Genomic DNA, 23,844 nt, shown 5'->3' on the forward strand with positions numbered 1-23,844 from the left:
GAAGGGGTCTTACAAATGTCCTGGGTAGAGCTGAAGACTCAACAGTCACTGTGCTCAGTGCTTTTGACCAGTTGTGAGTCTGTGTGTTCACCATCTCCCTGTATAGTCCCAAGTTTCCCTGACCAAAGCTGAGAGCAGCAGTAGTCTGTCCAAATGAGTGTAAGCTTAGAAGGCAGTTGGACTATATATTCATTTTCTGCTTACTTCACTTGATTTTTTTTTTCTGGTTTCCTAAGGTTGAATCTTAGATTATTGACTTTAAATCTTTTTCTTTTTTTTCTTTTCTAATGTGTGCATACACTACTGTAAGTTTCCCTTTGAACCCTAATTTTGTTGCCCATTGAAAGCTTTTATAAACTATAATTTAATTTTCCCTTAACTCAGTGTTCTTTTGTTATTTTGAGAAAGAACCTCACACTATGTAGCCCAAGTTGGTCTAGAACTTGCTGTGTTGCCCACATTAGCCTTGAACTTGTAATCTTCTTGTCTCTACCTCCTGAATACCAGGATTTGGGGTAGCACCACCATGCCCAGCCAATTCAAAAATACTTTCAATTTTCTCTTGAGCATTTGCCCTCTGACCACTGTGTTATATAGAAAAGTGTTGTTTAATCTCCATGTACATGGCATTTTTCCAGATTCTCCTGTTACTGATATCTAGCCTGATTCCACTGTGCTAGAAGGGCAGATTTTCGTATGATTCTGATCTTTAAACTTGTGAAGGTGTGTTTTGTGGCTCAGAATGTAGCCTATCCTGGTGGTTTTTCCACTTGAGAACAGGATATGACCTGCTGCTGTCAGATGGAGTGGAGGCACTCTGAAAGGCAGCTTCTTCAAAACTTGGCATAGTCTTAGCATGCATCCAGCAATTACATTCCTTTCCTTGCTGTGTATCTAATGAGATGAAAGCATGCCCACACAGAAGCCTGTTGAAGGGTTCCTGTGATACCCCCTGAGTTCCCCACACATCGCTTCTCCAAGCGATCATTTCTGTTTTTATTGTTTTCGGTGACAGAGTCTGGTGCTGAAGAGATGGCTCAGAGGTTAAGAGCACTTGCTCTTCCAGAACTCCACTTCCCACAGGGGAGCTCACAACTAACTGCCTGTGACTCCAAATCAAGGACTTCTGATGCTCTCTCTGGCACCACACATATATGGCACACCAACATATAATTAAAAGTAAATTTCTGGGTGCAGTGGCACATGGTTTTAGTCCCAGCACTTGGGAGACAGAGGCAGGCAGATCTCTGAGTTTGAGGCCAGCCTGACCTGGTCTACAGAGCAAGTTCTAAGACAGCCAGGGCTACACAGAGAAACCCTGTCTCAAAAAAACAAATAAATAAATGGATACACAAATAAGTAAATCTTTAAATGTGGTGTATGGCGTTGCATTCCTGATAGTACCAGCTTTCTCTTATGGACCACATTAGTCTGCATCAACCCAGTCAGCCTCCCAGAAGACTTGGGAGCACCCAAGGCTTTCATTCTGTGAAATAGAACATTTGAAATTATTCAGTGTTTTAGTTTCACAAAGAGCTATTTATAAAGCAGATTTCTCCCAGCTAAAAGTGATCTAGTAGGTGTCGGGTCGTCTGAGAAGCAAAGTGGGGAAGGGACTCCTACAGGGAAAGAAGGAATAGAAATAAAATACAGAAAATATGGGGAAAAAAACTTTTGACGATTTTTCCTCTGTGTATTTTTTTTTTTTTTTTTCCTGTTCAGTTATATGGTCCCAGGTGTTAGTTTTAGCACACAGGGTTTAGGGTTCATCCTTGGTGCCATCATTTTCTTCAGCCTCCATTATCCTCTTTCCTCTCTCTTGTTCATTCCATCAGCAAATATTAGTTCCCTTCCAAACATGGGTCCAGTCTGCCCGTTTCTTTCTCTGTTCTTGGAAGTTCACTAATCAAAGCCACTGTCACTGCTTGCCTCTGCTCCTCCAGAATCTTCCTTGCTTGTCTTGTTGATTGCCTTCCATTTTTTTTCTTGATCTAGAGACCAGAGTAATCCTTAAAACATGAATATCTGACCAGATCCCTCCTTCCTTCTGGTCCTTGAGTCGGTTCCCCATCTGGCTTCTTGCTGTAACCTACAACACCTTACGTCATCTGCTGCTCCCTTCCTGGTCCCTGTACTTCAGAGACACCAGTCCCCGTTTTGTTCTTGCAGGCTTTAGTTTTGCCTTTCACGTCTTAAAATATCTTCTCCCTTACTTTTTTTTTTTTAAAAACATTTTTGAGGCAAGAACTCGATTCTTCTGCCTCTGCCTTCTGAGTTCTAGAATTACAGGCATGCACCAGCATGCCTCACTTCTCTCCTACTCTTCAGGCAACAGTCCAGATGTTATGTCCTCCAGGACTCTTCTTGAACGCTCTGAAGCGGATGCTCCATCATTGTGCTATCTTGTTCTCTTTTTCCTTCCTGCTCCCAATCACATTCCTCATTTGTAATATTTTTTTTCCTTGTTTTCAGATCTTCTCCTGGAATTTAAATTCCATAATATTAGTGCCATATGAGCAAGAAGGCTATAGTTATTGGGGCTGTGTTGCTATTTGAGTTTATAATTTTTTATGTCAGCTTTTAGCTTTATTTTTTTAAGTTTATTTTTTATTTCATTTCGCATTCCAACCACAGTTCTCCCTCCCATCCCTCCCTCACTTCCCCTCTCTGCCAACCCCTCATCCACTCCTTCCACAGGGTTAAGGGCTCTCGTGGGGAGGGGTCAACAAAGCCTGGCTCATCAACCCCCCCTCCCTCCAATTTAAGGGTGAACATGGCATCCCACCTTAGGGAATGGGCTCCAACAAGCTAGCTCATGCACTAAGGAGAGATACTGGTCCTGCAGTCAGGGGCCCCTCAGATAGACCCAGTTACACAATTGTCTCCACATGCAGAGGGCCTAGTTCAGTCCCATGAAGACTCTATGGCTGCCAGTCTAGAGTTTGTGAGTTCACACAAGTTTGGTTCAGCTGTCTCTGTAGATTTCCCCCATTATGATCATGGCCTCCCTTGCTTATTGAGTTTATAATTTTAAATAGTCCTGTGCCATCTGATTCTCAGAAGGAAGAGAATGGAGGCAAGGAGTTCAGCAGAAAGGCTTTTAGACAGGAGAGGGAAAGGGAGGGAAAGGTTCCTAATAGTGACTTGCTACATTTCCATGTGCTGATCCAGAAGGATGCTGTGGCGTGTTGTCAGCATAAGTAGAAGCAAATGCAAGGTCATACAGGAGTGCAGTTTTATTAGTGTACCCTTGTTACTTCTGAGTCTTAACATTGATGACTTGAGCAGGGTCTAATATAAAAAGGAAAAAGGCATCTTAAAGCCTTTTTTTATGTGGTTCTGTATTTGGCTTGTTATTAGAAGCAGGTATCATAACCCTATTGTAATCTAATGAAGTAAAAAGGAGAAAAAAATGCAGACAGTCTGCCTGAAGCTCCAGGATGCTCCCTAACTACTTGTTGTCTTCAGTGGAGATACATGCACAGCCGCAGTAGCATGTGGGAATCCAGATACTACCTAGGTGTCAGTGAGGCCTGGGTCTGACACCCCACTGTGTAGCTCTGATGAACTTGATCTGCCCAAGACTCAACTTACTCCAAATTCTGGAGTGTGAATTACCAGCTACCTTAGATAGAGGGTGCAAGAGACCAGGCTGAGCTGCTGATTGCAAGAAGAGGTAGAGAGCTGGCCAGGCTGAGCTGACTCCTAGGCTAAGCTCCCCTGGTAAGCTCGTGGTATACAGGTCTGCAAGTGGATCAGTTCCACACAGCATTCTTCCATCCAAGCCCAGAGCAAGAGCAGGTGAAGAGAGGGCCTTCTCTTTCCATGAACATCACCTACCAGAACAGAAGTTGGATACTGCTGTAGGGCACCTCCCCTCTAGACTACTTTTTGAAAATAAACAAATCAGGAGCCAACAACGAAGACAAATTTGGAGAAATGAAGTGTCCTAAAATATAAACCATATAGCAGAGCTTCATGCAAATGAAAACAGTGTTTTATGATTATTTTTCAATTCTTTTTGCCAATATTGTTAGTTAATATATAAAATAGTAGATTTTATCATGACCTTCTTGTAGACTTTTGGAGGGATGACAGTTGTGTCAATTGAGAGATTCCAAGAGATCTGTGGAAAAACAAAAACAAAAAAACAAAACAAAAAAACAGCATCAGCACAAGGAAGGCTTGGACTAGGGTGAGAGGAGTCATGTGTGGTTCCAAAAATGCTTTAGAAAACCGAGGCAAAGAGAATTTGAGGTCAACTTGGATTATATAGTGACGTTCTGCCTCAAAATTAATTATTTAATTAAGAGTTTTAGTAATTCCGTGGGTAAGATTTGTAGGCAAAATTAAGGTGGGTGGCTGATACAGGGCTCTCATAGGAGTGTTTAAATAGTGTGAAAGGGAAAAATATCCTGAGGTAAGGGCATGCCTCCTTATGCCCACACAGTAAAAAAACTTGAAGTACCTGGTAAGCAAGTGGGAAAAGAAGTCAGGTATGGCCAGAGGTAAGGGAACTGTCATGAGTTTAAGGCCAGGCTGGGCTACACGGTCAGCTTGAGCTACAGTGTAAGACTCTTTCTGGAAAAAGAATTGGTTCATTAAAATTACAAAGCGGGGGAACTCATTTGAGAAACCCTAAATAAAAAGCTAGAGCGGTTAGAGCTAGCATTCCCCTTGCTTCTTATAGCCCTGAACTGCCCTGCTTGGAATGCCAGACACAGGTCAGGGTTGGTAGTTTCAATGGCCCCTCCCTCTTCATCAGAATGTCCAGACACAGGTCAGGGTTGGTAGTTTCAATGGCCCCTCCCTCTTCATCAGAATGTCCAGACATAGGTCAGGGTTGGTAGTTTCAATGGCTCCTGGGTAGCCTGCACCTTCTGGCCCTTCCCTCTGCATCAGAGTGTCCTACAGAAGTTGAGATAACTATTTCAAACTGAACAAAGGTCTTGCCTGAGTGTTAGGAGGTCTATTGTAGTCTTGTATTAGACAAGTGGACATAAAGCTCCCGATGTCATGGCATCAGGGAAAGACTTTGAAGTGAAAGGACAGAGATGGGTAATGCATTTTTTTTATTGATGTATTTATTTTATGTGTGTGGGTATTTTGCCTACATGTATGTCTATGTACTGTGTACATTCCTGGTTCCTATGGAGGCCAGAAGAGGGTCTTGGATCCTGTGGACCTGGACTTACAGAGGGTTGTAAGCCATAGTGTAAGTGCTGGGAACCAAGCCTGGGTCTTCTGGAAAAGCAGCAAGTGTGTTTAACTTCTGAGCCATCTCTTTAGCCAGGATCAGAGAGTATTTGAAAAAAGAAAATAAAGATGTTTCTGGCCTCTGATTTCTCTATCATAACAAAAGGGAAAGTGATTATCATTTATTTTCTCATTTATCCAGTAATTCCATGGTGAGGGCTTCAGGATGTGCTAAACATGACAAGGTTCTGGATTCCATGACCAGCTACAGAAATAATAATAATAAAACTCAAAGGAAAATAATAGACACACAGATACAAAAATGTTAATTTAAAAAACAATAGTAACTATATATTGGACAACGACAGTATACAGAGAATATTTTTATTAGATAAGACTAATAAACTGTGGCTTATTTGCATTTTTAATATTCTTCATAAAAAGTACTACATGCCTTGTTTTGATTTGAATCAACACACTGATAGTCCAAATTGGTTACTTCCAAAAAAGAAAGTTGAAATGACTGCAGTGCTTCCACAAGCATTTGTCTATGTAGCAGTCAACATTAGATATTTGCTGTTTGAGGATGCTGAAAGAACTGAGCTTCTCTCCCTGTACCTTCGGTTGTTAGGAGCCATCACAGTAGAAGCCCTGATCCCTTGAAACACTGCAACAGCAGATGAATAAAGAACCAACTAGATTTCAAAATGTTTTGTTTTCAGATGTTACTTGTTGTATTGAATCATCAACATCTGATTCTGATTTTGAGATTCTTAATTTGTTCTTTTTAAAGATTCAGATTTTAAAAACATAAACACATTTCCACTCAATTTTCCCATGAACCCCATCCTATAATTCAACTCAAAACATTCTGCTCCTGTGGCACCCTGCTGGGTTCCTCCCACTGGTAAATTAGGACTACCCCTGGGTGCCTGGTGGACACACACAGTGTTTGTCTCCAGAACAGCAGAAGTGCCCTGTGTTGTAGACAAGACACATACTCAATCTAAATGCAGAACTCATCAAATCAGACTGAAATTCATACCCAGAGCTCCTGTATGCCTTTGAATAATTATTTAACAGCACATTGGTAAAATAAATATGAATGTATCACATGAAATCCATTCTGAACCTTCAAGAAGGATTCCTTGCATTGAAAGGAGAGTTGAGTCATTTATAAAAAGCCTATTAGAGTAGCTATTAAGTATGTATTATTCTGAGAGTATTTTACTACATTAAGACTATAGGAAGATGTTCTAGTAGTTGTTGGTTTTGTTGCCTCTGTGTAGGCAGCCTGAAAGCGATTCTTTGAAAACCCCCTATTATCCTCCTCTATGCTAGGATCCTTGAGTACCTCAGAGCTCAGGACCAGATTTCTAACTTCTGCATTCTGTAAACCTCATAAAGTCTCCATTTCTGCTCCATTCACCTTTTACATATGTTGAAACTCACCTACTCTGATGGTCTTAAGTACCAGAATCTCACTGCTTGGTAAGACCTGTAGGGCAGATAAGTTACAGTGTGTTACCTGTGAGACAGAGAGTGAGAGGTCTATGGGTAAGTTACAGTGTGGTTACATTTGAAACAGAAGAGGGAGAGAGAGAGGTCTAGCTAAAGCATGATAAGTAAGTGATTATGACTCAAAGCACATTTTCAAGAATAGAATGCTACTATATTAAAAAAACAACATAAAGCCAAGTGTGGTGGTGCATGTTTTTAATCCCAGTACTTGGGAGGCAGAGACAGACAGATCTCTGTGAGTTCAAGGCCATCCTGCTCTCCAGGACAGCCAGGACAGTTACACAGAGAAACCTGTCTCAAAAAACCAGTAAAAAAAGGAAAGAACCTCCCCTAACCCCCCCCCCCACACCAACATAAAAAGATAGGTAAAGGTAAAATTTGTGTAGAAGGTATACTGGAATAAAAGCAAATGCTACAAAAGTGATGTGACAAATATCCCCCTGGTGAATAGAGGCAGCCTACTGGAGTTGTTAGAAAAGCAAACTAAAATAGGAAAGAAGAGAGCTGCCTCGGTTTATATGCTCACACCTTGCCGACTCTGAGAATGTATTGTTAGAATGAAAGCAACAAAACCTTCATGCTGCTATTGTACAAGTGAGGGCTTGCTTCAGTTATAGTCACTAATATGTGATGAACCAACTTAACAGAATGAAAAACAATTATAATCAGACAAGAAAGGAAAGGCGTTCTTAATTAGAGGATGTTGAATTTGGTCAGGCTCAAAGACAGTTAGGGCTGTCAAGTTATTTTACATGCATGCAAATACACAGAGTGAGTGTAAGTCATGATCAGGATGTTGCCACTACACACAAGTAGAAAACTGACCTTGACAGCAGAGTCTCAGAGGAAGTGGTGGAAGTACTCAGACATGGAAAACTAATGTTGATTAGTGAGTTTGAGGAACTAGAAACTCTGAAATGCTTTTAATACTGATACCTCTTTGCAAACATCCTCTCTGTGTCTGGATGCACATTACCAACCTTATTCTAAGCTTTTATAAGAGACCCAAAGATAGGACCTGCAGGAAGCAATGTGCCATGTCAAAAATATATTGGGCTATTTGTTCTCTAACGTTATGGGCTGTCATTGAGAGATTCCAGAGATTATTGACATGAGCTTTTGAACATAGAGGGGGATGGTGGATTAATGATCAGCTGACATTGGTTTGCAAATTTGAATTCCCTTCCCTCCAGTTTATTAATTATATACACAGAGTTTTATGAATTCGTTCTAAAGAGCTTCAAAGGAAAATCAGACATGTGTCCTTGGTTTTTTCAAAAATTAAAAAAACAGTTTGCTGTTTGTTTTCTTCAAAAGAAGCCTCTATCTCAAAACAATTTGTGCTATAGGGGTTATGCCCTCCCCCCCCAAAAAAAAAACCAGTTACAAACTCAAAGGAAACAAAAGTTATTTTAGAGGACCGCGGTAGATCATAGCCATTCAAGTTGTGTGTGTCCTGATACTCCATTAGAAAGATGGTATGCAGTGAGTACTTTTTACCAGAAAAAAAAAAAAAAAATGTCATTTGCTAAATTCACATTTACATTTTTCTGAGTGATTACCCATAATGGAAATCCCAGCAGTGCTGTTTAAAATGGAAGCAATAAGTAGAGTTAAAGCCAAAACCATGTGCAATAATTTTAAGGAATCAGTGCAAATATGACCCTAGAACTTTGAACTGATCCCATAACAAAATAACAGCAACCTCATCTGTGATTACACCCTCTTAGTTGATCTGTGCTGTTTATTTGATGTGGTCTGTCCAATAATGCTGCTTGCAACACAGCACCACTACCTATATACAGTTGTGGTTTGGCCAATCACCATAGGCAGTGCAGTGTTTTTCTTCCTGTTCTGCCTTGCTCACAGCACTGGCCCTTGCAGCTCTGGAAGGGAGGTCCAGTGGCCAGAATCACTGTAGAAGTGATGGCAGCTATATCTCAGAAGATTGTGCATCTGCTAGCTACCCTAGTTGAGCTTGCTTGTTTAAAAAAAAAAAAAAAAAAAAAAAAAAAGTGTCACTCAGCTCAGTGCAAAAGGAGTGTCTCTCACAGCTCTGGCATCAAAGGCAGATAGAAGCAGTGTCTTCACCCAGTTTTCTTTACTCCAACTTCTCCATCAAATATGGCTGCTTTCCTTTTTATCTCCTCTCTCATAAGAAAACTGATTAGGGTTCACTCTAATCAAGTACGGCCTCATTCTATTTATATCTGCAAAGACTAATATTCCAAATAAGGTCATATTATATAGGTCTGTGTAGACATGAATAGCTAAGCAGTAGAAATACTGTAAATTCAATTTTGCCCAGAAACAATGTCAGCTGTTATATATAAACATTTCTTCCATTTTGGACATTCGACTACAGATCCTAAAGAACACTGACTATTCTTACCATGTTAGTTGAACATACCTGATTCTAGTGCAAGGATGAAGTGTTCAAGGCAAATCACCAACTCAAAATTTCTGAGATTTTTCATTTGCTTAATTTAAGACCAATTCATGGAGACACTTGGCTCTGCCATGCTTTGGTGGCATGTAAAGTTATGCTCTAAAGGATCCCTACACTGAAGCAAAGGGGATTGGGCTTAATCTTGGAAAAGAACAACAGAGAATTACTATCTTGAAAAGACAGTTCAGCTGATAGTGTGGGTCCTACAAAGTCCAAAGCAATTCAAACACTGAAGGAAAGATGATGATATGATCATGATCCCTGTTGCTTTTGTGGTTAATTAGCCTATAATGGTGCTAGCTAATATTACTGGGTGCTTTCTAAGCACTTTTAGTATACTTCCCTGTTGAATTCATGCAATAATCCCATGAAGTAGAAGAAATTGAGTCATAAATACTAAAGATCACACAGGTAGTGATGAGAGGAACCAGGGATTGAATCCATAGGACAAAATGAGGAAGAAGAAGAAATTATGAGTGATTTTATGTCATTGCCATACTGAGCAGGTTTGGAAGGAGGTGGTTAGGTCATGGGTTTGGGATACAATGTTATACTTGATGGATTGCTGGCTGGAAATGGAAATGAATATACCAGGTTGGTGGTTATAAAAGGTTGGCAATAGTATTTACTGTTAGCATTCATCTGCTCTGAATAATATAATAGTGTTTGATTGTATATCTTATGTAGCTGCAGTGAAACATGAAAAATAATACTGTCTTCTAGAAAGCCTAGTAATTTAAACAGGGTGAATTGTTTGCAATTGTATATTCTAGGGTTCTTTTTAAGTTAGGTAAGTAGACACCATATTTAGAACTTTGTGGAATTTTCCAGCCAAATAGATAGAGAAGAGGAATTTGTGACACACTTGGAGCCAGCTGGCAAATAAGTGAGTGTACCTCATCACAAGCTCCCTGCTCCACACTTTCCTACAAACATTGCCTGCATCCCTCTAACCACAGGTTATTCCACTTCAAACCTGGTGGTTTGTGGGAACCGCTTTGTTCTCCTCCTGAAGCACTGGCTGTTTTCTGTGTCATTTTGGTCTCATTAATCAGCATTGCAGCAAGGCAGACACTGTACTGTGTATTTTACTGTCCCCAGCACAGCGGCTCCTCCATCTCTGCCCCCAGGCTGACGCATTGGGGAAAAGGAGAGAGGGAAGCCATCAATCTTCCCAGTTGTTCATGTCAGCAGTGAGTCCTTCCCCCTTCCTGTTGGCTGTCTCTCTCACCACCTGTGTTTAGAATTAGCAGCAAAGCTGCTGCCCACATGAATAAGAACCACTGTCCTTGTCACCTGCCATGGTACGGGCCACCACTCCTCAGTGAACACAAGTACATCTAGCAGTTATCTCTAGTGGGACATGGGAGGAGAGAGTCACACATCCCTTTCCATGATTTTCATACATAAAATTAAAGTGGGCTTTAGATCATATATTTTAGAAGGTAGAAATAGTATTAGTGGCTCGAAGGGGTAAGAGCAAATGGTTTTATTGAACACCATCTCCTCAGAGTTGTCTGTAGCCAGAGTTGATACTTGGTTCACTGCCTGTTACTGACTGTCCATTCATGACTTACTCAATCCTCCTGAGGCTCAGTTTGTTCTTTGGTAGAATGACTACATAGGAGTTTTTGCAAGGATTGAGACAACATTCATAGCTCTTGTTATGCTACCCACTGAAAACTCTCACCAAGTGTTAGCTAGTGTTGGACCTCCTTGCCCAAATAAAAAAGTAGCATCAGATACATTAAGTGATGTAGTATTAGCAGGCTCAGAAGGAATTTGACCCTAGCACTCTCTGATCCCCCAAACTCATGATCTTTAGGTTATGCCACATCATTTCCAGTCTAGTTCCAGTTTTCAGACATTAATAACTTAAATATGCAAGCTACATAAATCATTAGATATAACTTACTTCCCACGACATAAAGTGAACATGGTTATTACTGATATTCATGTTGATGTGAGATGCTCATAGTTACAGGCCAATCACTCAAGCTACATGCAGATAAACTTTTTTTAATTTGATGACAGGAAATGATTCTGCCCTTAGAAAACTAATATGAAATACCAAAAAGTAAGTTGTGAGTTACCCAGTCCCCTCCTAGCCACTAGTAAGTTAGATGTATGATTGTAACTTCTTTATCAGCAGTCATCTAGCTAGTTCACACTTGTACAGAATGACTGTGGGCTAAGCAGTGTCCTAGGTCCCTTAAACATGAAGAGACACTGTGATTCCCACAGGAAAGTACATCAGGTGCCCAGCAGAGCTCATTTTGGACTCCTATGTTCTGGCTACATAGTTGGGTTTCTCCCCTCTACCAATGCATATAGTATATTATTATCTGTTCTATTATATAATCTCTTTGTATTACACAAAATGAAAACTATAATTTCTTTAAGACTTCCCCTATTGGTGGATAGTAGTTGCTTGGATAAATAAGTGATGACATAACACTAGATATCCTGTATTCCATCCATAGGACAGATGTATGTTGAGTGATCAATTGGATAAAAATAAATACTCATAGGTGGTTAGTTAACTTATAAAGAGAGCTTACTACTAGAACAGGTACCACAGGTTTCCATACTAACAAACTCTCCAAAGCCTCCTGGCCTGGTGAGGTAGGGACTATTGCTATCTTCATTTGTGGATGCTCATGACTACTCAAGCAATTGAGCAGGGGGGTTGAATCCAGGAAGTCTGGCACTGTTTCTCACTTAATCATGAGACCTGTATTTTTTTTTCCTGTTTCCATGTGTGAAATTCACCTAATGTCTCTTCTAAAGCTTCAGAACCATTGAAATAGTAGTGATTAACGTTTTGCTTGTTTGTTTGTTTGTTTGAGACAGGGTTTCACTGTGTAGCCCTGGCTGTCCTGGAACTCACTCTGTAGACTAAACTGACCTCCAAGTCAGGATCTGCCAGCCTCTGCCTCCCTAGTGCTAGGATTTCATACATTTTGTGTGAGAATTTTTGGCCTCTAAGCTTTACTTGATTAAGGCCACCTGTTACAGTTCGGGTTTGGGTCAACCAACTGAACTGATGATCATAAGGCGCAACCCATACCCTACAGAATTTGCCCAACCATCAATGAGGATCATAACTACAAATATTTTATTTTTATAATACTTTTTAGAAATATTCATACAGGAATACAGGATATCTAGTGCTACATCACCACTTAATTACAAAAGAGCTTGAGAATTGACTCTAGACTCCAGTGAGAGATTAGGAACCAAGGAGGAATGCCAGACAGAGACATGGATAGAACAGAGCGTGCTAGCCTTGGAGAATTTTTTCTTCTGCTTATACTTGGTGTGTTTTAAAGATCTCTTTGTGAAGTCCAAGCTGTTCATGCTTTCTGAATCCCCAAGCCATATAAGATTTATAGAACTGGACATTGCCAAGTAAGTCCCGCCAGCTACTGAAGATGGTGCACTTGCTTCTCAGGGCGTCTTTCTTTCCATTATAAGATCAGAAATAGCTAGCACTACTCTGCTAACCTTCATGGATGCTACATGGCTGCTTCTGACCATCCATTAATGATGAATTGTTTCAGAAGTTTTACTCTTTGTGATGTAAATTTTTAAGAAAATGAATTTACTTTTACTTTAACTGTGTGTGTGTGTGTGTGTGTGTGTGTGTTTCTGATTACGTTGGCAGCTTTGGAAAATAATTATGTAGTAATTATCAAAGTATTGGTTGTTTCACATTGATCTCACATTAGAATCACCTAGAAAGCTATTAAGTTAAGATGCTAATGGAAAATCTCAGACTGATTAAATCAGAATCTCTGTGGGACAGAGACATCAGTGTCTTTTAAAGCTCCAAGGTTAAGACTGGGAACAGGAGACTTAGAATTGTCTCCTTTTTTCATTCATACATAGTGTTTCCTTCTATACTTTTGTAAAGTTGAAATGAAGGTAAAGAGTAAACCATTGGTGCGTGCCTTAGTTTTCCTGTTGCTCTGATAAAATACTCTGACAGAAGCTACTTAAGAGAGAAAGGGTTTATTTTAACTCAGGTTACAGCCATAGTGGTGGGGAGTCAGAGTGGTGGGAGCTGGAGGTGCTGGTCCCCTGGCATTCATAATCTGAAACAGGGCAATGAATACACGTGTGCTGTACTCAGTTTTAGCGGGTGCATGATTCCCTACCTAGGAAATGGACCTTCCCATAATTAAGATGAGTCTTCCCATATCAATGTTGGTAATCAAGGCATTCTTGGAGGCTGACAGTAATCTAGATAATCCCTCACAAGTATGCCCAGAGACTTGCTTCCTAGATAATCAGTGTTCAAAAGTTCCTTTCAAACTTTAGCTTGCATTGCAATTGCCTCAGAGACGTGTTAAAGCCCAGACCTTGCATCTTTCTCCGTTTTCTCTCCAGTGGTAAGCCTGTTAGAATTCTTCGTGAGTAGATCTAGGAGATTCTAATATGTGCCTAAATGCTATTCCTGGTACTGGGAATACACATTATTTTGAGAGCCTCTGGCCTGACCTCTTTTTTCTACCTTTCTTCTTTTCTACCAGGGATGCTCAGGACAACTGCTTTAAGTAGTCCATATTTAAGTTAGCAGTGTTATAAAAGTCCTGGGTTCTAGAGGAGACGCAGTCTGTCATTCATTTTCAATAATCAGCCAACCTAGTAAGAAACAATTGACTATGCAAAAGCAAACTCAGCTGTAAGGAGTAAGGTTTTTTCGCCCGCCGTCTAGTCTTGTCTCTCCACTGCGCCAGCCCCAATGAACACACAGAGACTCTGTATTAGATATAATGCTGTTGGCCAGGTACTAGTTTTTTTATCAGCTAGTTCTGTCTTAATTATTAACCCATTTTTATGTATTTCCACGTGTCTTACATGGTCTTCTTACTGGGGAAAGGGGCCAGCATCTCGTCTCCCCAGTCTCTCCATCTTGACTCCTCCTTACTACTTCCTCTTTCTTCCTTGTCCCCTAGTCCCTCCTATCTTCCTTTCCTATTGGCCAACAGTGCTTTATTCATTAACCAGTATGAGAAACATATATACAGAATGACATCTCCCATCACTCAGCTTTATACAACACTGTTCCCCACTACTACTACGGACTTGGAGATAACACCAGATGGGTTTTGGTGTCCCAGTGTAGGACTTGGGTTTCATTTTCCCACAAAAATAATTTCTTGGATTTTTGAGTATAGCCAAGATTATGCAGCTAAAACCATCCTTCAGGAATACTGTGGGCTAAAGGGCCATTGATGAGTTACCTCCCAGGAGCTTAACCACCATTTAGAGAATTATGTTTCAGAAACACAACTTTTACACAAACTCTTACATGAGTCTATTTTCTCCCTCCTTTAGATGATTTCCAGGAATTGAATTTAGGTCATGAGTCTTGGTCATAAGTGCCTTTATCTGCTGGGTCATCTTACTGGTCCCCTGTCTCATTGTTTTTGTCTGATGGGAAGGAGATACTCACCGAGGTGCCACTAAGGTGGCAGAAAGATAAAAAGAAGAAAATAACCCAAAGAGATATTTAAGTTCTCAAAGAAACAGATATGGGGTAACATTTTATAAATGTGCAACCCTGCTTTTTAAACTATGTCTTTAACAAAACACTGTAGACTAATTTATAAAGGTCATGCATTTTCTCCATTCTAGAGGCTGATAGTTCAATATCTCTCTGATACCTAGAGAAGCATGATCTCTGCTTCCAAATGGCACCTGTTGTTCTGCCCTCCAGAGGGGATAAGCATAGCTTCCTCGCATGGCAGAAGGGATGGAAGGACAGACAAAAAAAGAGCTCTTTCTGAAGTCTCTTTTACAAAGACATTAATCCTACTCATGTTACCAAAGACCCTACTTTTTTCTTGTGTGTGTGTGTGTGTGTGTGTGTAAGAAAAAAAATTAATTGCTATTAAGTGTGGGGGGAAACAAAACAACTTGAAATTGGTTTTCAGTAGCCTTAGTAGTAGAGGATGTGTTCTACAAAATAGAGATGTAGAATTTTAGAAGCAATTTCACAGAACAGTCCTCGATAGATAACAGTAAGGTCAAGAGCCTTGTGTGTGGGAGTTTGGGAAGATGCTTCCATAAATCCTTTCTTGTGCATAATAAATTGAACAGCCTTCATGGAAGCTATAAAGTTTCATACAGTAAAAGGCTTTACTGTGAGCACCCTTGCTCCCAAGCAAGAGTGAACACGGGGACTTCTTGCCAGATATCTGACTCCTTGATGTAACAATGCAAGCACTTCTAAATGATTATGCTTCCTTACACCTAGCACTTTTGCCAGCTACAAGGGAGTGGCCGTGGAAAGCACCATACTCAATGCCAATAGCTAGAATGGCCGCTCCCTGTGTGTCTTTTCTTCTTTCATTTTTTATTATTCTGCTATCACAAAATTATTTTTAAAAATTGTACTCATTACACCCTGGCTGTCAGGATTTAAAATTTAAGTCTTCTGGGGTAGAAATAGCACTGTAACATTTAGAATCCTGATAACAAACAAGGTGGTCACAGGTTATACTGGTTTGAGGACTTTCCCAGCTTTCCTGATGAGGTTATCATAGAAGTTCTTGAGTTTGCTTCAAAGCTAACATAAATTCTTGTTCTAGAGTGATGTGAATAGTCCAATAAGTTTTTATGACTTTTTCCATCAGCGGAATATCCACAAGGATATAACAGTATAACATCAATGATGGAACCTGGCTTCTGGTCTCAAATTCCACTCTCATAATGGCACCCTTTGCCATAACATCATCTTTCATGTTTATCTGGTCCATAACTGCTGGATCAGGCTCACTCATTGGGATTTCCAGGACTGACTGATTATCCATCTCTGGGAAATCCAAAGTATACAAGTACCCACAGTCAAATTTCAGATGTTCACATCATATGCTGTTCCATTTGAGGAAGCTACATTAAGAGGCTCTGCTTCTTCCTGGAAATTCCCATGTGCATCCCTTTGGTGAGAAAGCATGATAAAATACTTAAAAGAATTTGCAAGAAAATGGAAAGAGATGAAAAATACTAGGTTAAGCAAGGTAACCCAGACTCAGACAGAACTTACACATGCTTTCTCATATGTGGCTCCTACTATATTTTGTGTGTGTGTGTGTGTGTGTGTGTGTGTGTGTGAAACAAAAAAGGAAATACAAGAGAAGATAGAGTTAAGGAAGGATGTGGGGAGGGCAATGGGGCCCCTGTGACATGAAAATGGAAAGGAGTCTGTTGGAAGGGTAGAAGAGCACAAGGGGAATGAGGGACTTGGGGGATGAAAGGGAGAGCAGAACAGTTTGGGATTTCTCAATTGCTTCTGCGTGGAGTTGTTACCACTAATAAAATGATAGGCTTGGGATATGCCCAGGACTGTATGCAAGAAGAGTTTCAGCTCTGTGACATTTGTGAACCCATGCCTCCTTTGGTTGGACCCTCCACCCTCTTATCTAGACTCCATCATCGTCCATTACTGGAGGTGGCTTCTGTTAAGGATATATGAATGAAATAAAAAGCACGGAGGTGTCATGAAACAGTCCCTTTACTCTGTCCACCACAGTGGATTTCACTCTTCTAGTGAGTGCATGCCTGTGGGCTAGGTCTGAGATTTTTTTTTTTTTTTTTTTTTTTTTTTGTGGCTTGCCTGCTGTCCACTGGGAAGCCCTTGCTCCTTTCCTTCTCATTCTTCTCTGACTATAGTGCTTTTGAACACAGAACCCCCCATCCTCCCACCACCCAAACTTCACATTCCAACTCCGTGATCTCATGGTACCAGGCGTATCTCCCCTGCCATGCCGTCAGACCGCCTGCTGGCTCTTGCTGAGGAACAGACTACAACATAAACTCAGCTCAGAAGAGCAGGACACTCTCTGTATATTTTTAAGACCAGGGCTCCAGATCCCATTTAGAGGCTATATTTGTTTAATAGTTCCTTGAAAACTGAACAAAACATTTCTTGTTGTGCTTACTTCTTGGTAACATCATTCCCTGTGCACTGATGTACAGAGTCCCGGAAACCAGAGAATGGAAAAGATGCCTTAGCTCATGGGTAATCCGTTCTCACTGCTCACGATGCCTTTTTCCCACAGTCGATCCTCTTGTGCTTTACTCTTGTAGTCTTCTCAAGAATTTATTTTCTCCAGTTCTCCTGGGGCACAGTTTCTTAGTTTGACCATAGAGGAATTCATATGGAATTATTCATATTCTCTTTTTCTCAGGTTAATATTCCTGGTCTCCATAACCCTTTCTATTACCATAAACAGCCACTCTTCTTCCTGGTCAAGTATTCCAGGATGGTATTTTGGCTTCCGTTTACTAAGTTCAGAGTTTGTTTTTCTGCTTTACTTTCCCTCTTCATCAATCAGCCCTGATGCCCATTAATCATTTTTCAGTGAACTGAAAACCCTTTGCTCATTCCCATATCAGAGCTACTGGGTACTGGAGGAAACCTCTCTATATGTGTCCCTTTCCTCTCCCCCCCCCCTTTTTACCTCCCTCCCTCTCTCCCTCCATCCTTCCCTTCTTCCCTTTCTCTCCCCTCTATGTCTCTCTGACCCCATCTTCCCTTCCCTCTTTCCCCTTCACTCTCTCCCTTTTCCCTCTTTACTTCCCTCAGTTCTCAACTGGAAATGTTTTTTTGTACCGTTTATAAATTATGATATGAAAATTTCTCTGGAGGGGGTACATGTGTGGGAAGGGGGGGATGAGATTGTGAGTGGTTTGGTTATACTTGTTCATTGTTCCTTGAATGGCACTTTTTATATCCTCAGAGCTACAAATCTTTTGGCTCCCCTTCTAACTGCTTGGACCAGATTCAATGCTGGACCATAGAGATATGACATAACATTCTACTTTGGCACTGTCATCTTATTAGCTGAAAAAGAAAAAAAAAACACAGATTATATTTGTAAAATTTGGAGTTCTTGGAAAAGGGGAAAAGAAAAACTTAAGTAGCATTGACACTCACTTATTTAAAATAGATTAGCTCTCAGGAGGTATTGTTATGTAAAAAGATACAGCTGTAGTATGATGTGTGGACAGTGTAGTGTCATAGAGATGGCCATTCTGCCTCTACCAGTCTCAGTTCAGGTTCTAACCAGATTCTTCACACCCTTGTGTGAAAGAAATTGCACTCCAGAGCAAGGAGAAGAAACACATAGTTTCTCTGCCACACATAGTTCTGGAATAATCAGCTATTCATAAAAAGGAAAATCAAATGCCTATTTCACACCTTTTACAAAACAAACAAATGAAAACATTCCAAATGGATGCAGACCTAAGTGTGAAAGATAAAGCATTTAAAGTACACACATTCAATTTATATGAATATGCATATATGTGTGTACATGCATATGTCTTCAGAACCTTATAGTACTAAAAGATTTCTTCTATGACACAGAAGTCTAGTCAAGTGCATTTTATTTATTGAACTAGTAAAGAAGTTCCCTTCATTAAAAGATAATGGGAAGAAGTAAGCACACAGTCTGAGAATGTATTTCCTCTACCTGCAATTAACTGCAGTATCTAGAACATATACAAATTCTTAAATAATAAAAATGCTTTTGAACATAGAATTCTTAAATTCTAAATAAAGCACAGAATAGCTTGAACAGGATAGTAGCAATGAAGTAAAACTAATTATAAAAGATTTTCAACTTCTTTACTAATCAAGGAGATGAAGTTACACTATCATGAGAGTCTACCTGGTGTCTGTTCAAATATCTAAAAAGATAGGCCAGTCAGTATTAAGTACTGATGGGAATCTGGTGCCACAGGAACTGGTGGTAGAGAGTGCATATTGTTATTTATTTAGAGTAGTTAACCAGGCTGTAGTGTGGTGAAGATGCATGTATATACCTTATGATTTTGCAATTCCATCCCACATATAGAAAAACATGTCAAGTGGCACACAAACATATAGGTATGATGAAGGTCTTTATTCCTCTGTTACTATCTTGCAAATTTTTTGACCTATAGAAAAATGACAAAATTATTTTACCAAAAGTAGTAAGTTCCTAATCAATGGTGTTGAGCTGAGTAATGTTGTTGTACTTACTTTTCCGTTGCTTTGATAAAACTGCATGACCAAGACAACTTAAAGAAGAGGGTGTATTTGTTTACTGTTTCAGAGGGTTAAGAGTCCATCATGGTGGGAGGGCATAGCAGCAAGCAGCAGAACAGGAAGCAGAGAGATCACATCTCAAGCACAAGCACAAAGCAGAACAAACTATAAGTGGACAAGGCTATGTGATCTCAAAGCCCACCACTAGTGACATACTTCCTCCAATATGGCTGCACCTCAGAAACCTCCCGCAAACAGTGCCTCCAACTGGGAAGCAAGTGTTCGAACACTACCCTAGCATATGTGGGACTTTTTCATTCAAACTACCACAAGAATAGAGTGACCGCATGCTGGCTTTGAAATCCCACATCTGCCATTTCCCTGTTGCCTAATCATGGACAGGCTGTTGATATAATCTGTGAGCTTTGGTTTCTCATCTGCATACTGGAAGGAGTAACACCCATACTCTGTTGGGTACTCAATTAAACGGGTTCCTATGCATAAAGAACTGAGAATAAATGTTAGAAACAGCTGTCCAGTAAATTATGGGTGCTGTTAAGATTTTTCTGCAATGCTGACTAAAGCAACAACACTAAGTTTGATCTTTAGCACCTTTGGTCATTATATTTACTAATAAATACTCAAAACTGTCGAGTTGTCAGTATATGATAATAAACCACTCAGGAAAAATCATTTTACTCTTGTTCAATTTTTCCTTCTCATTTTTTGTAACAACACTAGAAAATATAACTCAAAGGGAAGGCATGACTAAGCCAAAAATATTTGTATAATTTAGAAAATTATGCACAATTTAAAAATTCTCCTAATAAATTAATACTACATAATATCAAAATAAACATGAAAGTAACTTTATCTTTAAAATAGTAAAGTAAAATGCATATTCTCTAACTCTAAATCTAAGAGCATACCTATTAAGTTATAATATCAACAATAAAAAATAACTAACAGTGGGTTTTAACCTGGTGTTGTAGCCTTCTTCATCTTTTTTACTACAAAAAGTAAAGTCGCACGCAGAATCCTAAGGTCCATTTAATCGCTAATGAGATGGTGTCTACTTGCTCAGGCATTCTTGGTGTCCACTGGGCCAAAGCCAAGCTTTTACTCTTGGGAGCTGCTGTCCACTTACTCCATTTCTGATTTATTCTGTTCATGCTTGTATTGCTCTCTTGCACCTCAACAATGCAGCCTCTGTCAACAACTTTATCACTATCTTTTGGCCAAGCAGGCTTCTTCCTGGGCATCTTTGTACAGTTTGGAAGTAAGAAAAAACATTTTTAATGTCCATTTGTCTCTATTAGCACCCAGCATAGTGATTTACACAGAATACACACAAAGCAATGCATGGTAAAGATCATCAGGGTGCAGTTCATAGAAATAGGACTATATGGTAATAGGTACACAGAATTTATGAATACTGTCTCCAAAGCAACTGTGTTTGTTTTTCTTTTCCTTGTTGCAGAAGGACAGTGTGGAACGAGTGTTTTCTGGCATCCAGCCTACAGGAATCCCCCACCTGGGAAATTACCTTGGAGCCATTGAGAGCTGGGTGAAGTTGCAGGAGGAATATGACACGGTGTTATACAGCATTGTTGACCTCCACTCCATCACCATCCCCCAAGACCCCAGCATTCTCCAGCAAAGCATACTGGACATGACTGCTGTTCTTCTTGCCTGTGGCATAAACCCAGAGAAAAGTATCCTTTTCCAGCAGTCTCAGGTCAGCTTCTCAGACCAGTGCTTTTTTCATTGTTTGAAGCTCTTATTCACAATTTTTTTCTTAATTATTCCAGGATGACATCATCTAATGTGATGTTTCCAGTTTAATACTTACATGCATCATATCATTAAGTATCCTTGTATTTTAGTACTGTCTTTCAACTTTCTCCTGCCATACTTTCATCCACCCCTAAGATATTTCACATTAATTCTTTGGACACAGGGATCTTTCTGTGATGGATACATTTAGTCTGATGGCCTCCCACTGTTGACTAATCTCCCTGGGATTAGGATTGAATTTTGTGTCCAGTGACTTTTTATAATTCCAATGGTGGTTTATTGGATATGGAATTTGGAAGGCCTATTGGATAATTGTCATTGTTCATTCCTTGTATAATAGCTTTTGAAAGGACTTGATGGAACAAGCCAAGAAATTTGAAGACAAAGTCCCAGTGTCTTGTGTACAAGCCAAGAAAGTCTTCAGAAAGCCAAAATCAATAAAGCCAAAATATTTGACTCATACCTTCACTATGGATGAGTCAGTTTATCTTTAGACAGGAAGAGATCTTGCCCAGAGACAGAGCAATTTAGACACACACTAGCAAAGAATATAAGAACTCCTAATGGATCACACCCTTACTACATATCTGCTTTAACCTGCAACATAGCCTCAGTCAAGGGGTCCCTGTCTTGATCATACACTTCTACTGAGTGTAAGTTTTAACGTATGTTTTAATTAACCCAGAATTTACTTCAGTGAATCATACAGAGTAACCAACAGAAAACAAATAGTGTAGGGGCTTATCATTCGATTGTAGAATGTTTGTCTAGTATGCTCAAAGTCCTGAGTTGAATTCCCAGCTAGCAAAACACACAAGTACACACAGACATTCATGAACACATACACAATTAAATGAAGAATATCTTTAAAAAATAAAGTCATCAATCAAAGCTTGTTACTCATATACATATATGAAATTATGTCATCATTAAGCCTATTATGTTGACAACTTACCTAGATTTAGTTTTCATTTACAATTGATCAGGAAGCTTTTGCTTATGAATTTCCAAATTTAATGTTGGACAAATATACTTATCTATATTGGGTAAATATGTACTTCTTGATAATTTCCATGAATTCATTAACTTCTCCTTTTTTTAAGAAAAGTATCAGTAAATCAGCTGTATCTTCTGCTTATCAAATACTTGCATACATTTATTATGCCATCTTTAGCTTGTAGTTTTACTTTTTTAAAAAAGATTTATTTACTTCTATTTTGTGTACATGGGTGCTTTGTCTGCATGTATGTGTGCACTATGTGCATGCAGAGGCCATGCAGGCTAGAAGAGAGGGCTGCATCCCTCTGGAGTGACAGATGGTTGTGAGAAGTTATGCAGGTGCTGGGAACTGAACCTTGGTCCTCTGCAAGAGCAAACAGTGCACTTAGCCTCTGAGTCATGTCTCCTGCTCCAGTCTTATGTTCTTCAGGCTGCTGGTTCCCAGTCTTGCTGCCATGTCAGGCATCCTGCCTTGGTATCACTTCACCTTCTTTCTGAAGAACTGTGATGCTTATCATTTAAAAGTCCAGCTTATCCCAGCCTCTGCCTCTGACACTGCAGAGCTGCTCATCTTCAAGCCACCTCTTGAGTCACCTCAGAGCACATCAGCTTCGTTCCCTCAAGGCTGGTTTTGATGCAGGCTCTCCTTTGATCCTAATTTGATCTTATTTCTAAAAACTGCATTCTCAGCCACAAGTTCCTATTTCCATATTTCTTAGGGGTGAATGTGCCTATTCTCCCCAAAATAACTGCTTGCCAAGTTGCTTTTTGAAGTAATCTTGAAATTAATAGCTATTTTTAAAGCCACATTCAACAATTGTGCTTTTGGCTCATTCCTCCAAGGATAATTTCCATATGACAATATTCACTGTCATTTAGCATTTATAAATATTTCTTTCTTTGTAACAGTTTTTTGACAGTGACCTCTACAGGCATATAAAATGTGCAGTCGTTGAGATAATTTCTTTAGTGTATAACACTTAAGAAAGAGTAACCCACAATGTAAGAGACTGTGCACTGTCTCCTAAGTGAGGGATAAGAGCATTCATGGGCCCAGGAACTCCTTGCTTCCCAGGTAGCTAGTATTCTAGGTTAGGGATTGGTGAATGATGCAGGTGGGGTCTGCCTGCCGCTGTTAATGCTGTCGTGTTTCTTTGCTGCCATCCTTGACTTTAAAACCAGTGTGAAAGGCTTCCTCGGGTGTCTTTGTAGCCACAAGACATACCTGGTCATGATAATTCCCTTTGTTTTAACTTATAGAATCAAATTGTCCCAACTCTGCAGATGGACTAGATATTACAGGCTCTTTCTCCTTTTTTTAATATTCACAAAGAAAACATTGAGATGTTTACAGTAACAGAGCAGTGTGCTGTATTGTCACACTATTAACAGTTCTTCATTTGCCTGATCAGCATTGTTCTAGTGAAATGACTTAAAGTAGATATCATGTACAATAGCATTACTCTCCTTAAATATTTCAGTGTGCCTCTCTATAAATTAAGAAAATATAATGTATATATATCATGTTATCATTACACCTATTGAAGTTAATGATAAATATATATTAGCATCTAATCCCAAAATTATTTTTGAGTGATCTACGTACGTCTACACGTTGAGTGTTTCGTTGGTTTGGGTTTGTTTTGGTGTGCATGCATGTACACCTTTGCAAGGCAAATCTCTCCTGCTATTGTGGGTTCTGGAAATGGAACTTGGGTTATCAGGCTTGTGTACTAAGTACCTTTACTGAGCCATCTCACCATCCCTACAATAGGTCTCTTGAAGTTGTTCTTTATGCCTAACTATAATTTGCAGCCTCTACTCTTTGGCTGACATCTCC

General features: G+C 39.8%; 1 protein-coding gene across 2 annotated transcripts in view; it reads left to right on the top strand.

Moving 5' to 3' along the window:
- Wars2 (tryptophanyl tRNA synthetase 2, mitochondrial) overlaps window positions 1–23,844 on the top strand; it is a 69,578-nt gene that overhangs the window by 21,712 nt on the left and 24,022 nt on the right. Inside the window, exon 2 of one of the 2 annotated variants that reach the window (XM_051199055.1) lies at window positions 20,689–20,946. The exons of the other annotated variant lie outside the window; for it this stretch is intronic. Within the exon in view, the coding sequence (XP_051055012.1) occupies window positions 20,689–20,946 (258 nt within the window). The remainder of the gene's footprint in view (window positions 1–20,688; window positions 20,947–23,844) is intronic. 2 annotated transcript variants of the gene reach the window in all.

This window comes from Phodopus roborovskii, unplaced genomic scaffold, assembly GCF_943737965.1.
Source record: "Phodopus roborovskii unplaced genomic scaffold, PHOROB, whole genome shotgun sequence".
Taxonomy (NCBI): Eukaryota; Metazoa; Chordata; class Mammalia; order Rodentia; family Cricetidae; genus Phodopus; species Phodopus roborovskii.